Source organism: Pantherophis guttatus, chromosome 14 (genome assembly GCF_059756535.1).
Source record: "Pantherophis guttatus breed Tessera chromosome 14, ASM5975653v1, whole genome shotgun sequence".
Taxonomy (NCBI): domain Eukaryota; kingdom Metazoa; phylum Chordata; class Lepidosauria; order Squamata; family Colubridae; genus Pantherophis; species Pantherophis guttatus.
The window spans coordinates 4,976,588-4,993,769 of NC_142076.1; the positions used below are offsets into that span (position 1 = coordinate 4,976,588).

General features: G+C 41.4%; 1 protein-coding gene and 1 long non-coding RNA gene across 2 annotated transcripts in view; one reads left to right on the forward strand and one right to left on the reverse strand.

The window, feature by feature from the left end:
* Positions 1 to 2,129: 2,129 nt before the first annotated feature.
* LOC148112089 (uncharacterized) lies at positions 2,130 to 10,644 on the reverse strand. The gene is made up of 3 exons (XR_015729853.1): positions 10,374 to 10,644; positions 5,738 to 5,905; positions 2,130 to 4,085 (listed from the first exon to the last, which is right to left on the reverse strand). It is a non-coding gene; the product is annotated as an uncharacterized LOC148112089 (long non-coding RNA).
* Positions 10,645 to 15,473: 4,829 nt separating this feature from the next.
* The window catches only part of MEIOB (meiosis specific with OB-fold), a 28,833-nt gene continuing 27,124 nt past the window's right edge, over positions 15,474 to 17,182 (forward strand). Inside the window, exons 1-2 of the mRNA XM_060685295.2 lie at positions 15,474 to 15,520; positions 16,820 to 16,897. Of these exons, the coding sequence (XP_060541278.1) occupies positions 16,829 to 16,897 (69 nt within the window). The 5' untranslated portion in view covers positions 15,474 to 15,520; positions 16,820 to 16,828. The remainder of the gene's footprint in view (positions 15,521 to 16,819; positions 16,898 to 17,182) is intronic.

The following is a 17,182-nucleotide window of genomic DNA, read 5'->3' on the forward strand; positions in this document are numbered from 1 at the left end:
TTTCCATCATCATTTGCTTTGTAAGCCTTCCTCAAAATGTGTTGCTTCTTTGGGAAGTGACGGTTACATTTATTTAGGAGGGAGAAAGGGGAAGGAAGCCTGCTTAATCTTTTCCCGAATCTTTTTTTTTAAATTATTACATATGTATTTGTTTCCCTGTTTTTCTCTTCTCTTCCATGCTGGATTCCCTGCTACCTCCTTGAGACATCTGCTTTCTCCGCAGAGGGGCCTTTGAACCTCTCCCTCCTGCACTATTCTTGCCCAGCGAAAGAGCAAGGAAACTCTGTCTGAAACTTCTTTTTTTGTTTTTTGTTTTGGTCTTCCCAGCAAATTTTACATATGGCAATGACACATGCAACAAAGGGAGGGAAGAATGCACATCTCTCCCCTTTCCACTGCTGCTTGCCAAACTCAAGGAAGAAACTGCTTTTCATCTTCCTAAAATGAAGAATAGTACTTGTTCAGTGTTCATGAGATGTGTTCCAGTGGTGGGATTCAAATTTTTTTATTACCGGTTCTGTGGGCATGGCTTGGTGAGCGTGGCATGGCTTGATGGGCGTGGCATGGCATGGTGGGTGTGGCTTGATGGGCGTGGCAGGGGAAGGGTACTGTAAAAACTCCATTCCCACCCCACTCCAGGGGAAGGATACTGCAAAATCCCCATTTCCTCCCGATCAGCTGGGACTTGGGAGGCAGAAAATAGATGGGGGCGGGGCCAGCCAGAGGTGGTATTTACCGGTTCTCCAAACTACTCAAAATTTCCACTACCGGTTCTCCAGAACTGGTCAGAATCTGCTGAAACCCACCTCTGATGTGTTCCATAATTATATATAATTCTATCTCCATGAATTTTGGTGCCTTAAAGCATCAAAAGCTAACAATGTTCAACCCAGGTTGGTGGAAATCCTTTTAGCAGTTTTCAGTTTGTTTCTATTACATTTGCCCTTCATTCATTTACTTGTAAGTTTCCTCCTTCAGTGGACATAGAACTATTGGAGTATGGCTCGCCAATGTTAAATTGCCTAAAATTAATTTCAGTTAATTTAATTTCAATTTTTAAAAAAGCAAAAAGAGAGAGAGCAAAATAATAAAGTACCATATTTTTCGGAGTATAAGACGCACCGGACTATAAGACGCACCTACCTTTTTGGGTGAGGAAAAGAAGAAAAAGAAATGCCTCTGAACAATTTTGCCTTGTTGCAGCAAATAGCAAACAGCCTGCTTTACTTTCATTTTCATTTTCAGCATAGCTTGATTAGCACAAGGGGAAAAAAATCTGCTCCAGCAGTTTACCTCTTTGCAGCAAGCAGCAGAGCCCGGTGCAAAACAGCTGAGAGCAAATCAGCTGAGAGTCGGGAGGACAATCCAATCAACATGTGCTAAATAGGATGTGCTGAAGCTGAAAGGAGCTGTTTTTTCTTGCTGTTTGCTTACAATGAGGTAACTGCTACGAGACAGAGGCCAAAGGGTGGGGGCCAGTGGGTGGGCGGGGCTACACTCGGTGTATAAGACTCACCTAAATGTTCACTCCCTTTTAGGGGGGAAAAAGGTGCATCTTATACTCTGAAAAATTCGATAAGTAGGTCTCCCTCCCACCTCAGGCACAGGATCAACTGAGATTGGAGAAAAATTTAAACTCCATTGTCAAGTAACATTGATTGTACGTCAACAGCCTTGATGTACAATCACAACTGGGACAAGAATTTTAATTGCTAAGCAAGGAAGTTGTTAAGTTGTCTAGTGAAAAGAAGACTTAGGGGTTATATGATAGCAGAATTCCAATATTTGCCACAAAGAAGAGGGGGTCAACCTATTCTCCAAAGCACCAGAAGGCAAGATAAGAAGCAATGGATGGAAACTAACCAAGGGGTGAAGCGACCTAGAACAAAGGAGAAATTTCCTGATGGTGAGAACAATTAATCAGTGTAATGGCTTGCCTCCAGAAGTTGTGGGTGCTCCATCACTGAAGACTTTCAAGAAGAAAATGGATAGCCATTTGAAATGGTATAGAGTCTCCTGCTTGAGCAGGGGGTTGGGCTAGAAGACCTCCAAGGTACCTTCCAACTCTGACAATGTTCTTGTCAGGGCTCTGACGAATGCCCTAATTAACTCATGAGCCTCGAGCCAAGTTTAAAAAGAAATCCAGTTATTTATTAGGAGCAACATGTCGGCAGCTTCCCAAGTGTAGTCAACTCTGCAGCACATAATTTACAGCTCAACTATGACCCTGTTTCCCCCCCTCTTCTCAGGCTGTGTCATAAATCACATTCTCCAATAAGGCACTTTCCGGGCTGTAGAAACCACGTCTCACAAACTGGCTCTGGTAATCTGAGATCCAACCTTGGAGGAAGGTATGTGGCTGCTGAATTGCTCCGTCAGTTATCTCCCCTTTCTACCCATGGCAACTCGAGAGCAGACTAGAAATGCTTTGTCAGTTGACAGTTCTAAGTAAGTCACACCTGATTTTTTATTTTTTGCCACGTTCAGCAAATCACTGTAGTTATTAAGTGAATTATGCAATTGAAGGGACATAGTAATTAGATTTACTCTAACTGCTGCTATTTTGCTTCTGCTTGCTGCGCTGATGCCAGGAACATCATGCTCAAGAGAAGAGAAGGGAAGGGAATTGAATTCTTTATTGGCCAAGTGTGATTGGACACACAAGGAATTTGTCTTGGTGCATACGCTCTCAGTGTACATAAAAAGAAAAGATACATTTGTCAAGAATCATAAGGTACAAAACTTAATGATAGTCATAGGTACAAATAAGCAATCAGGAAACAATATCAATATAAATCGTAAGGATACAAGTAACAAAACTATAGTTATACAGTCATAAGTGGAAGGAGATGGGTAGTGGGAACGATGAGAAGATTAATAGTAGTGCAGACTTAGTAAATAGTTTGGCAGTATTGAGGGAATTATTTGTTTAGCAGAGTGATGGCATTCAGAAAAAACTGTTCTTGTGTCTTGTTGTTCTGGTGTGCAGTGCTCTATATTTATTTATTTATTAAAATAAATATAACGTCGTTTTGAGGGTAGGAGTTGAAACAGTTTATGTCCAGGATACGAGGGGTCTGTAAATATTTTCCCAGCCCTCTTTTTGACTCGTGCAGCATACAATGGAAGGCAGGTTGGTAGCCATTGTTTTTCCTGCAGTTTTAATTATCCTCTGAAGTCTGTGTCTGTCTTGTTGGGTTGCAAGCCAAACCAGACAGTTATAGTGGTGCAGATGACAGACTCAATCATTCCCCTGTAGAACTGGATCAGCAGCTCCTTGGGCAGTTTGAGCTTTCTGAGTTGGCGCAGAAAGAACATTCCTTGTTGTGCTTTTTTGATGACGTTTTTGATGTTGGGTGACCATTTTAGATCTTGCGATATGGTAGAACCTAGAAATTTGAAGGTCTCTACTGTTGATACTGTGTTGTCTAGTATTGTGAGAGGTGGAAGTATGGAAGGGTTTCTCCTAAAGTCCACCACCATTTCTACGATTTTGAGCGTGTTCAGTTCCAGGTTGTTCTGAGGCTAGTTGTTCAACCTCTCATCTGTATGCAGATTCATTCATTGTCTCGAATGAGACTGATCAAAGAGCTACTCGGGGTTGAGTCAAAATAGATAAGAAGGGCACAAACACACAAAGAATAAGGAATGCTCAATAGATAAGATGAATAGATAAGACACACCCAAAGAACAAGGAACTACCTTGGGTTGGGTCAAAGGCTATTATCTCTGATTGGTTAGCAGTGCTGGCTGGGAGATTCTGGGAGTTGAAGTCCACCCATCTTCAAGCTACCAAGGTTGAGAAACACTGAAGATGTTCACCACACTTTTCTTAGGTGTGGTTCTTCCTTGCATGCTTGCTGCCTGTGGGAAGCTGGTTGGGAATGTCACAAATGGCAGTCACATGACTCCGGTATGCTCACAACCATCCTAAATACATGCCCGTTGCCAAGGGCCCCAAATTTTGATCATGTGACCCTGGGTATTTTGTGACAGTCATAAGTGAGAGGAGTGATCATCACCTTTTTCAGTGCTGTTGTAATTTTGAACAGTCAGTAAACGAAAGGTCGTAACTCAAGGACTACCTGTGTAACAAGCAACCAAAATTACATCAGAGGCAGTGGTGAAATCCAAATTTTTTTACTACAGGTTCTGTGGGCGTGGCTTGGTGGGCGTGGTAGGGGAAGGATACTGCAAAATCTCCATTCCCACCCCACTCCAGAGGGAAGGATATTGCAAAATCTCCATTCCCACCCCACTCTGGGGCCAGCCAGAGGCGGTATTTGCTGGTTCTCTGAACTACTCAAAATTTCCACTACCGGTTCTCCAGAACTTGTCAGAACCTGCTGGATTTCACCCCTGATCAGAGGGCAATAGTGTTAATCTAAGGTTTATAAATGAAATTGGCATTTTTTACGTGCTTTCGAATTGCTAGGTTGGCAGAAGCTGGGAAAAGTAACGGGAACTCACCCCATTACACGGCGCTAGGGATTCGAACCGCTGAACTGCCAATCTTTCAATCAAGAAGCTCAGTGTCTTAACCCCTGAACTATATATACACATATATATACAGTATATATACTCGTATCTAAACTCTCCAAATTTTCAATGAAATTAGTGATGTGTCAAAATCTACCTCAAAGGTTTTCTGTTTTCCTAGGCTGCAAAATGAACGTTTTCCTACTGTACCACATTGTGGGGATGCTTGATAATTTCTTTCCTATTTTTCCCCCCCAAGAGTGTTTCTGAGCTTACCTTTTTATTGGAAATAACGGAATGGAATCTGCAGAGATATCCCTGCTGAATCTTTGGCTCGTCTCGTTACTTAAGAGCACACTCTGGCCATGAGAAATTCAGCAACATTCAGTTTACTATCTTAAAGCAATCTTAAAGCCAATTTCCTTGGCACAAAATGAATAATACCATACCTGATTTTAAAAAATGCAGGATTTTTGTTTGTTTGAATACAGTGTTAACTGAAATTTATTTGCTCTATTGCAGGTGTCTGCAACCTTAAACACTCAAAGAGCCATTTGGACCCATTTCCCACAGAAAATAAAATACCGGGAGCCACAAAACCTGGGTGGGCATGGCCAATTCGACGTCACTCACTTCCACCAGTCACATGACCCACCCACCCACCCACACCTACCCAGCCGGTCATTAGGGCAGAGAACTGGTTGTTAAAAAACACCGGGAACCACAAAACCCTTTTGACATCTCTCCCTTCCTCCCTCCCTCCTTCCCTCCCTCCCTCTTTCTCTGTATCTCTCTATATGTGTGTCTCTCTCTCCCCCTCTCTCTGTATCTCTCTGACTCTGCCCTGGCCGCTTCTCCATCTCCCACCGTTGCCCTTCTCAAGCCAGACGAGGAGTGACTGGGAGGGAGGGTGAGGGGCAGGGCCAGTCAGTGGTGGGATCACCCGACAGGGAGCCACAGCAGACGGCCCAAAGAGCCACATGCGGCTCCAGAGCCACAGATTGCTGACACCTGCTCTATTGCCTCCAGCAATGCAGCAATTTGCTTTCAAATTTCACTTTGAAATTGGGGGCAAAAACACTAGGTGAGCCAGGTAAGAAATGTTACTTCCTCTTTCCCCAGGTGAACCTTCACCTTTCACATGAAATCAGTTAGGGCTACTGAATCCATGTTCCCCAGGGCGCCTTTGATTGAGAGCAAATCCTTTACAAAGTATAAGCAAAGCCCCAAGATTGACGCATTGTTTTTTTCCCTCTACCTGAAGAGATTTATGAAGTCGGAAAGTATGTTGTGCATCAGTCACACGGATCTGTAACCGAACGCCGTAAGTAGCACAAAGAGCTTGATGTAAGAAGTGACAGAGGAACCTGTTTAAACACCTTCTTGACTTGCAAAGCGGTGAATGGGTCTGGTGCAGCAATAACTCCTAAAAGGAAAATAAATCCGGATTAATGACACGGCCCAGTCATTCCAAGAAGGCAAGGAAGCTAGGCAAGGAAAACCATTATGTGGCATTTGGGAGCAAAGTCGCATCTAATGTTCCCTGGCAAAAGGGTCATTTTGTGGCTTGGACCTTCTGTGGGCCTTCCACTTTACTCTTGTTCTGTTCTTTCCACTTGGCTTGGCTCTAACTAAACAGCCAAACTGCCAGCCCTTCAGGCCAGAACAGGTTAAGAAATCACAGGGATTACAGATCACCAGTAGTCCTCGATTTACAGTAGTTTGTTTAGTGACCATTCAAAGTTATTACAGCACTGAAAAAAATAACTTATGACTATTTTTCACACTTGAAGACCTCCAAGGTCCCATTCTATTCTATTCTATTCTATTCTATTCTATTCTATTCTATTCTATTCTATTCTATTCTATTCTATTCTATTCTATTCTATGCTATTCTATTCTATTCTATTCTATTCTATTATTCATTCTAATATTCTGTTCTGTTCTGTTCTGTTCTGTTCTGTTCTGTTCTGTTCTATCCTATCCTATTCTATTCTATTCTATTCTTCATTCTAATATTCTGTTCTGTTCTGTTCTGTTCTGTTCTATTCTATTCTTCATTCTAATATTCTATTCTATTCTTCATTCTAATATTCTATTCTGTTCTGTTCTGTTCTATTCTATTCTATTCTTCATTCTAATATTCTATTCTATTCTTCATTCTAATATTCTATTCTATTCTTCATTCTAATATTCTATTCTGTTCTGTTCTGTTCTATTCTATTCTATTCTTCATTCTAATATTCTATTCTATTCTTCATTCTAATATTCTATTCTGTTATGTTCTCTTCTATTCTTCATTTTAATATTCTGTTTTATTCTATTCTATTTTATTCTTCATTCTAATATTGTATTGTATTGTATTGTATTGTATTCTATTCTATTCTATTCTTTTCTATTCTATTCTATTCTATTCTATTCTATTCTATTCTATTCTATTCTATTCTATTCTATTGTATTCTATTCTATTCTATTCTATTCTATTCTATTCTTAGTTCAGTGCTTCCAAAATCATGTCTGCCAGCTCCTTCAGAACTCTGGAATGTCATCCATCAGGTCCAGGTGATTTGAACTCATCTACAGTAGAAAGATGCTGTCATATCATTTCCTTCCTTATTTTGATTTGTATCCCTAATCTGTGTTTTAACCTACTGCTGTTGAACAGTTGGATTGTTGTTGCTGTTTTTCCTTTTGGGTAAAGAGAGATGCAAAGAATGAATTACCGTATTTTTCGGAGTAAAAGACACACTTTTTTTCCATCTAAAAGAGGCTGAAAATCTGGGTGCGTTTTATACTCCAAATGTAGCTTTTTCTTCCTCGCTTAGCCTGCTTTTCTCATTGCTTCTCTCTCCAAAGATCAACTGTGCTTTAGAAGCTGTTTTTTATCCCCAATGCTCAAAACCAGTGAGCGAACTAATGTGCTGAAACTGACCAGACTATGGACACTAGCCAGATGAATACCTGGTAGGCAGAATTTCTCCCCCCCGCCCCCCGCTGTTTTCCTCCCCAAAAACTAAGGTGCGCCTTATACTCCGGTGTGTCTTATACTCCGAAAAATACGGTAAGTAGTTTGCTTTTTTCCCTGCTGCAATGCATTTCTTTAGCTGCATTGTTTGCAAACCTTCACTAATTTTCCAAAAGTTGATTTTCAGACAGCCCAAAAAGTATTATCATTAAAGCAAAACTGGTGCAGAGTATATGCTTCCAGGTACCTTCCTTTAAGACCTGCTGAAAAGCTTTTTTCACATTAAAACATAGGCATTCCCTCAATCCCAACGTTTTCTCCTTCCTCCGTTTTGCTTTCTTTTTATAACTGGAAGACAGAGACAAATCCATCCAAGGAAAGGAATTTCCCACCCGACTCTGCACACACTGAAATAGGCTCAGGAAATGGTGGGGCTCCCTTTGCTTGGTCTGAGAGACGGGACGGATGGTTGCTGCCAATGATTAAATTCTCCATTTAATGCAGGCTGAAACTGTGTCTTCTCTTTCCCCATCCATCTCAGCCCCGTGCCCCCAAACGGTCCCCTGATCAAAGCCGCTGGACTGACTATTACCCCCCACTCACCCACCCACCCCTCTGAAAGGGAGCCAGGAAATGAAGGGCCTTTTCAATCCCCAAAAGTTTCCCAGCTTGAAACTCCACTGCCTGTCAAATGCAATGATATGGCTGATCTTCTTTTCCACTGTATTTAATTGTTTTTCCCCCCTTCGTGAAAGGGAAGGGAAGGGGGGCAGGAAATCTATAGAAAAAAATCTAAAATGAAACTTTTAACACTGTAACATCATAGAAATTGATGGAAAGCCCTGCCAGATGGAACAGCAAGAAGATAAAAGGCCCATCATACAAAGCAATCCAAGGAAAAAATGTATGTTCTCAAATTTCTGGAGCACTGATGAGTTATCTTTACAAATAAATTCACAATTCCAGAAGCAACAGAGCTGCATGCTGATCAGAGGGGAAATGCCTTTTTTTCCTGCATGCTGTGGAAGAAAGCAATTTAAAAAAAAAAAGTATTTGAAAACCCGTTTCTGTTCCTTGCTCCTTCTTACCACTGGTCTCTTCCAATTCCAGAACTTCCAGCAAGCCGGAATTGATAACAGAGTAGATTCAAAGATGAATGCAGCAATCCACAAAAGTGATTAGAAAAGGAAACGAGTGAATTTAATGGAAGGTGCTGACCAAATAATATGATAATAATATGAGTCAGCAGTGTGCAGTGGTAGCCAAAAAAGCCAATGCAATCCTAAATTGAGTTAACAGAGGGATACAATCAAGATCAAGTGAGGTACTAATACCACTCTATAAAGCCTTAGTAAGACCACACCTGGAATACTGCATCCAGTTTTGGTCCCCACACTATAAAAAAGATGTTGAGACTCTAGAAAAAGGGAGAGAAGAGCAACAAAGGTGATTAGCGGACTGGAGCAGGGGTGGGTTCTAAATTTTTTTACTACCAGTTCTGTGGGCGTGGCTTATTTTGTGGGTGTGGCTTGGAGGTCATGTGACTAGATGGGCGTGGCTAGCTGGTCAGAGTCATTTCTGGAAGGTCCTCGCACTTACGATCAGTCCTCGCACTTACGACCCGACTCATTTGTTTGCTTTTAACACTGATCAGCTGGAGGACAACCCTTTGAAGCCCCGCGGCAAGAGTTTAAACAGTTTTTTTCCCTCTAGTGGGGGTCTAGTTTTTTCCCTCTAGCTGGGATTCAGGAGGCAGCAATAGATTGGGGGTGGGACCAAATAAAAGATAAGAATAACGTGGGGGAGTGGGGGGGGTGGGAGGGCGGGGGGAAGAACCGGTTTGGTGACGTCATATCATCACCGCTACTGGCTTGGCCGAACCGGACCGAACCAGGAGGAACCCACCACTGGACTGGAGGCTAAAACATAGGAAGAATGGTTGCAGGAACTGGGCATCGCTAGTCTAGTGAAGAGAAGGACCAGGGATGACATGATAGCAGGGTTCCAATATTTGAGGGACTGCCACAATGAGGAAGGGGGTCAAGTTATTTTCCAAAGCACCCAAAGGCCAGAGAAGGAATAATGGATGGAAACTGATCAAGGAGAGATTCAACCTAGAAATAAAGAGAAATTTTCTGACAGTGAGAACAATCAACCCATGGAACAGAAGGTGCCTTCGGAAGTTGTGGGAGCTACATCACTTGAGACTTTCGAGAAGAGATTGGACTGCCATTTGTCAGAAATGGTGTAGGGTCTCCTGCTGAGGGGGGTTGGACTAGATGACCTACAAGGTCCCTTCCAACTCTGTTAATCTGTTAAACCTCAAGATAGTTATTTCCTTATTTTCCAGAACATAAAGCCCTCCAGAGATTGCTGTCTTGCAATCTCTTCACAAGAAGCAACTATCTGGAGTAAGTTATCTCAGGTCTTCTCCTTTCCTGGTCTACTTGCTGGTTCTTCATCCCACTGTAGTCCTTAGCTGCAATTTTCGTGAAGCCATCTTCAATCCACCATCCCCCCACCCCCTTTGGGAAGGTGGAATTTAAATCGGACGAATAAATGAATTCAGGCAGTAATGCTCCATCACTCCTTGATTCTGATTGTTGCTTGATTTGGGTGTATGACCCCTGGCAAAGCACTCTGAAACTTGATCTAGAAAACCCCCATTTCTGTACTAGATGTGTATGAACCACCAATCCAGCAGATCTGTGCTTGATTTTTTTTTTTTCGCCAAAGGGAAAGAAAGAAGTTATTCAGATAACCACATGATTCATCCTTTCTTTTTACCTCTGCCTCCTCTTTTTGAATTAAGCTTTTTCATGATAATTCAATCCATGTTGGTGTCAGGAAAAAAAAAAAACCATGAAAACTATACACTAGATGCAGCCAAAACTAGATAATAGACAGAAGACCAAAAAAAATAACCCACCACATATCTGGAAGAATGTCATATGCCAGTAATTTGATCCGTGCCTTTTCTTCTCTCCTGCTTCTTGTTTGAATGGAGGCGGTGAGTTGAAAACAAATGCAGGAAACTTGAATCTCCCTTGTATGGATTCTTCCGACAAAAGTTGAAAATTTGCTCTAATTGGAAGAGATTTCCAAGGCCAGATAGTATCATCTTCCAGTCTGTTTTTGCTATCTGGTTGGAAGACAACTCTAGAAGTAAAGGGGCTTATGTACCTCTGCTATGGATGAGCGAAAACAGATTTTCAGAGTAAAGCAATATATAGGGGGGGTTTTTTGTTTTTTTTTTCAAACGAAGTACTAAAATGTTTCCGCATTACAGAGTTTGGGGCTGTTGTGTTCTTTCTTCCATTTTCCTTCTGCGCAGACCCAAAATCCAAAGCTTTTGGCATCTTTGTATACAGAACTTGAAGCCACAATGTCATTTAACAATTCTGCTTGCATTTGACCACTGTGTGCAGTTTTTGGTCATTGCGCTTCAGAAGAGTTTTTAGGTATCATCATCATCTCCTTTTTATGACCCCATAATCCTTTGCAGGGTGGAGTCTGGGCAACTGAATGGAGCTGTGTGTTTACTGGCCGGATGCCTTTCCTGTCGCCAATGTGGAGTTTTGTTCAGCAGATAAGTATATTCTCACTGTGCCCAGAGAGAGAAATATCCGCCTCTATACCTAGGATCGAACTCACAGCCTCCTGATTGGGAGGCAAGAGCTCCACCTCTAGCCCAACACACCACTTAGGTATCTACATGTATAGCCACCTAAAATGATCAGAGGTTAAGGAACCCTCATATGAGGAAGGTCTACAGTTGGGGGTATCTGCTTGGAATGGGGGGAGATGGAGATGACGATGATACACACTTCAATCCCTGGAGACTTTTTATCATGCCATTACTTTCATTACATTTTTTTTTTCTACTTCCCAGTATAACCTGTCTAACCTAGTGCAACATATAAAGAATGGTTGCTGGAATTGGATATGTCTAGTTTAATGAAAAAAAGGACTAATATCAGCCCTGGAAGCCATCTTTTTCGTTGGATCTTCAGGCCTGCCATATTTACTACTGTGAGAAACTGGGAGGGGGATTGTGTGGAGCCAGGGTGATATATAGTCATAATAACATTCTTGCCCTGCACCTGGAGGGCTGGAACTGGGAGGCATCTCCAGTTGGGATGATGCTTGGATTGGGCCATGTGATGGACATGTGGATGCTGGACAGGGATTTGAACTTTCTTTTGGTTGGGGAAAACCTAGAAACGTTCAGATTTGGGTTTTCCCAGATGTGCCAATATGACATCTCTAATAAAATGGAACTCTGAGGAACTTCAAGTCTCAGAGTCTTTTTTCATTGGGGGTGTTACTTGGAACCCTGACAAGTGACATGATAGCAGTCTTTCAATATTTGAGGGGCTGTCACAGAGAGGAGGGGTTCAAGCTATTCTCCAAAGCTCCAGAAGGTCAGACAAGAAGCAATGGATGGAAGCTAATCAAGGAGAGAAGCAACCTGGAACTAAGGAGAAATTTGTTGGCAGTTAAAACAATCAATCAGTGGAACAACTTGCCTCCAGAAGTTGTGAATGCTCCAATACTGGAAGTCTTTAAGAAGAGATTGGACAACCATTTGTCTGAAATGGTATAGGGTATCTTGCTTGAGCCGGGGGCTGGACTAGAAGACCTCCAAGGTCCCTTCCAACTCTGTTATTCTATTATTCTGTTAACCTCCAGTCCTAGGATTTCTTGGTAGTCTCTCAACCAAGCATTTAGCCTTTTTTATACTGAACTTTATTTTATTGTTAAGAAAAGTGCTTAATTATTCAACAGCTTTCTTTGCCCAGGGTACATGTTGTCTTAAAATAGTATAATAAAATAATGCTTTAATCTTCAAGTGCTTCTTCAGCTAAAAAGTATGTTGTTTTCAAAATCTTATTATTCCACTGTGTTTAAGTAGAAATCAATTTTTAAAAATTGTAAAAACTACATTCAAATCAAATCATTTTGTTTTCTCGGTCTCAGACCATGCACAAGAAAAGGACTAATAATATAATAAATTAAAAAAAAGAATACAAATTATGAGAAAACTCTAAAACAGTTAACAATTAGCAATTCACAATAGGAAGAAGGAATTGGATGGCCTCTAACAATTATAGCTATTGATAAAATTTTGCACCTTTCTTAGAGGTTTCAGAGTCCCTCACAGCAATAACCTTGCTAAGCAATTTGAACCTGGCTCTCAGCATTTTCCAATACAACCTGTCACTAAATATCCTACAACAGATTTACTACGGGGTAATAGCCATTGAACACAGCGGAACTTACAATAATGCTCAGAGTAGCAATGAAAAATAATCCATTTCATGCACAGCCAAGTAGTCTTTATTTTCTCAATTGTTGCTCCTGATGTTTGGATTGTGTTTGCTTCATATTTGCTAAGGTTACACTGAAAGTGAATCATTTATAAGGTTGTCTTCAGCTTGATCTGAAAGTGGGCAAAGTTTAAGGAGTCCCAACAACAAACACTTCCTGCTATTTTTCAATAAATTATATGACAACATTAGACTTGGTGTACAATGGATAACCGAATAACAGAGTTGGCAGGGACCTTGGTGGTCTTCTAGTAAAATCCCTTTGCTCAGGCAAGAAATCCCACACCATTTCAGACAAATGGTTGTCCAGTCTCTTCTTAAAATCCTCCAGTGTTGGAGCACCTACAACTTCTGGAGGCCACTCATTCCACTGATTAATTGTCCTCACTCCCCCTATTCTAATCTAACTAAGGCAGTAAAACAAGCCTTCCTTTTAGGCTACTTTTTCAATGTAATCAACAAGGCTTATAAAACACTTCCTTCTTTTCCAATTCTTGGAGACCCCCCTGGAGAAGTTCCTGCAGTTTTCTTGGCAAGTTTCCCCCCCACACACACAAAAAAAACCCCCAAGTTTTTTGGTTTGCCATTGCCTTTCCAAAGCTGGCTGGGGCATGCTGTGAGTTGAAGTCCACCCATCTTAAAGTGGCCAAGGTTGAGAAATACTGCACTAAGCTATGTTCCAATCTGAGTGGAAAACCCCAGCCACTAAAAGCAGTCAAAAGATAGAGGGAAAACTATGTTGCCCTATCCTGGTCACAACGTTTGCGGACAGACTTGAGAGACCAGGAGGTTGGTTGTATAAACAGAGGCATAGAATCAAAATTCTTTTTTTGACAGACTTGTACACTGGGCCCAATCTAACAAAATGAAATTCAATGTACAGAAAAGTAAAGTTTTACACAGGCCAGAAAAAACCAAAACTACACATATTGATTGGGTGAAACCAGGCTTAATAGCAGTAACTGTGAGAGGGATTTTGGAGTCTTAGTGGATAACCAGTTAAATATGAGCCAACAGTGTGCGGCAGTAGTCAAAGAAACTGATGCAATCCTAAATTGCATTAACAGAGGGATACAGTCAAGATCAAGGGAGGTACTAATACCACTCTATAAAGTCTTAGTAAGACCACATCTAGAGTACTGCATTCAGTTTTGGTCATCACACTATAAAAAAAGATGTTGAGACTCTAGAAAGAGTGCAGAGAAGAGCAACCAGGATGATGAGGGGACTGGAGACCAAAACATACGAAGAGCGGTTGCAGGAACTGAGCATGGCTAGTCTAGTGAAGAGAAGGACCAGGGAAGACAGGATAGCTGTCTTCCAATATCTGAGGGGCTGCCACAGAAAGGATGGGGGTCAAGCTATTTTCCAAAGCACCTGAAGGCCAGACAAGGAATAATGGATGGAAACAACAAGGAGAGATTCAACCTGGAAATAAGGAGGAATTTTCTGATAGTGAGAGAGCAATCAACCGATGGAACAGAAGTTGCATTCGAAAGTTGTGGGAGCTTCATCACTTGAGACTTTCAAGAAAAGATTGGACTGCCATTTGTCAGGAATTGTGTAGGGTCTCCTGCTTGGGGGGGGGGGTGTTTGGACTAGATGACCTATAAAGACCTTGCCAATTCTGTTAATCTGTTAAATCACGTGAAGTATTTAGTACTGCTTTATAAAGCCTAGTAAGACCACACCTGGGATACTGGGATACAATTTTGGTCACCACACTACAAAAAAGATGTTGAGACTTTGGGAGAAGTTCAGAGAAGAGCAACTGATGAGCAACGAGGCCTGGAGACTAAAACATATGAAGAATGGTTGCAGGATTTGGGTTTGTCTAGTCTAGAGGAAAGAAGGACTAAGGGAGACATGATAGAAGTATTCCAATATTTGAGAGGCTGCCACAAAGAGGAGGGGGTCAATTTATTTTCCAAAGCACCAGAAGGCAAGACAAGAAACAATGGATGGAAACTAATCAAGGAGAGAAGCAACCTGGAATTAAGGAGAAACTTTATAACAGTGAGAACAATTATCCGGTGGAACACCCTGCCTCCAGAAATCATGGGTGCTTCATCACTGGAGGTTTTTAAGAAGAGCCTGGACAGTCACTCATCTTAAATAGTATAGGATCTCCTGCTTGAGCAGGAGGCTGGACTAGAAGTTCTCCAAGGTCCCTTCCAGCTCATTCATTCTATTCTGTGCTGGGAAACCAAATTGCAATCTGAGCATTTCTTTTAACCCAGACAGCCCCTTGTCTGAAATGGTAGAGGGTAGGGGTGAAATCCATCAGGTTCTGACAGGTACTGGAGAACTGGTAGCAGAAATTTTGAATAGTTCAGAGAACCAGCAAGTACCATCTCTGGCTGGCCCCAGGAGTGGGGAGGGAATGGGGATTTTGCAGTATCCTTTCCCTGGAGTGGGGTGGGAATGGAGATTTTGCAGTAGCGAACCCACCGAACTTCCTTCCACAAAAGTTCTGAACTCGAATCTCTCAAGAGCAAGCAAGGATGGGGAATCGTATTCCTGCAAAGGCTGAGCCATTCTAAACATCGCGTCCGGTAGGGGGCGTCGTCGCAACTACCCGCGGGGTATTTAAAAGAGTCCGGGAGAAAAGAGAAGGCGCGCCTGCGCAGTGCCAATCCAGCGTTTCGGAGTGCCGCGCCTGCGCACGGAGAGACACGCTGCTTTTTTTTTTTTCCCTCCACCCTTCGCCGATTGCGTTGAGGAGAGTGGCGCTCTGAGGCGGCTTGTCGGTTCGCGCGTTCCTTGCCTTTTTAAAGGCACTGTTTAAAAATAAAACAATGTTTTCTTTACGCACGTTATTCACACCCCCATGTTTTACATTGTTAAAAAAACTGGGTCTGGGCTCCTTTCGGCCTTCTTGTCAGCCAAATGAAAATGGGGAGACAATTCTCCAAATTCCCAGCTGTCCTTGGCCATGCAGGCTGGGGATTCTGGGTACTCTAGTCCTTACACTTGGGGGGTGGGGCGGCTAAATTAAAGAAAGTAAAATAAAATACGCAGCAGCCCCACACACTTGCCATACTGGCTGTTTTACATTTGCTATATTTGAGCTGTGTTATACTCAAATGTAGTAAATATAAATATTTACTATATAATATTATATAAAACAAATATATACAGAGAGAGAACTATATAGAAAATCGTTTCTTCACAAAAGCCCCACAATTTTGCATTACAAGGATGCTTCTTTTATTGTGCCAATAACAGGTCAATTTTCAAAAGGTTCTGTGTAGCCTACAAATAGAATTTAAAAACTACCCAAAACCACAATAACAATCCACTTTCTAGCCATTGGCATACCATTTGTATCCTGTTTATGCCAACCAAAAGACAACAGTACAAGAATTTTAAAAAAAACCTATAAAGCATGGCCATAAAACTGTTGCAATAAAAAATTAAATCAATATCATTTAAAAGGGAATTTACCTCAATCTCCCAAGAGATTTCTCCTTCAGAGCCCAAGATTAAAGCATAACGGCATTTAAAAATATATTTCAAACGTAGGCCACACATTTTTTCTATTTTTTGACAGCGACAGTGGTACTAAGTCATTGGCACAATGTATTGTCTCAACTTCACATGAATGGGACGTCTAAACTATGGTTTGTGTGACGGAATTGAGTCAGATACATGTCAAACTGAGTCTTGTTTGAGCCATGTAAATAGTTTGCTTTAATTATTATGTAAAGCCATACATCATGTACAAATCACAACATATCATGTAAATATGCTAATTCCATATGAAGTAAGTCATGGACTAGATCACTATGTCTTCTTCAACAACCCGTGATTAAAATAATTCATGGCTTTACAAGATGGATAAATACAACTATAAATCCTTTTATTGGGAGCCTGAATTGTGTTTTTTTTCCTCAGTCCATGCAGTTCCATATATCTAATCTCAATATCTATCAGTGTCAAGCACTGTTCCTAAAAAACAAGAGCTTAAATACATTAAATAAGTTAAATAGTTGAATCTGTTTTTAAAAGGACATGGTTTCTGACATGGTTTCTCCAATTTCAGGTAAAAAGAATGGCGTATTCCATTTCGTCACAAAATATTGTAGCCATTTCCGATCTTCACCCAAGCCTTGCTCATCCTGTAGGTCTAAGTACCATAACAATATTTTGTTCTCCGATGAAACTGTATATAAATGTACTCTGTTATAACATTATGTAATTGCTCATAGCATTAGAGACAAAATATTCCTATGTCTCATGCACTCTCAGAAAATGAAAACTGATATCTCTGGCAAAAGAGAATGGATATTACAATCATCTAGGACAATGATGGTTAACCTTTTTGCCATCGCGTGCCAGGAGCGGGGTGGTGGTCACGCGCACGCATGCCCATGCCCATAATTCTATGCACCCCGCACATGCACGC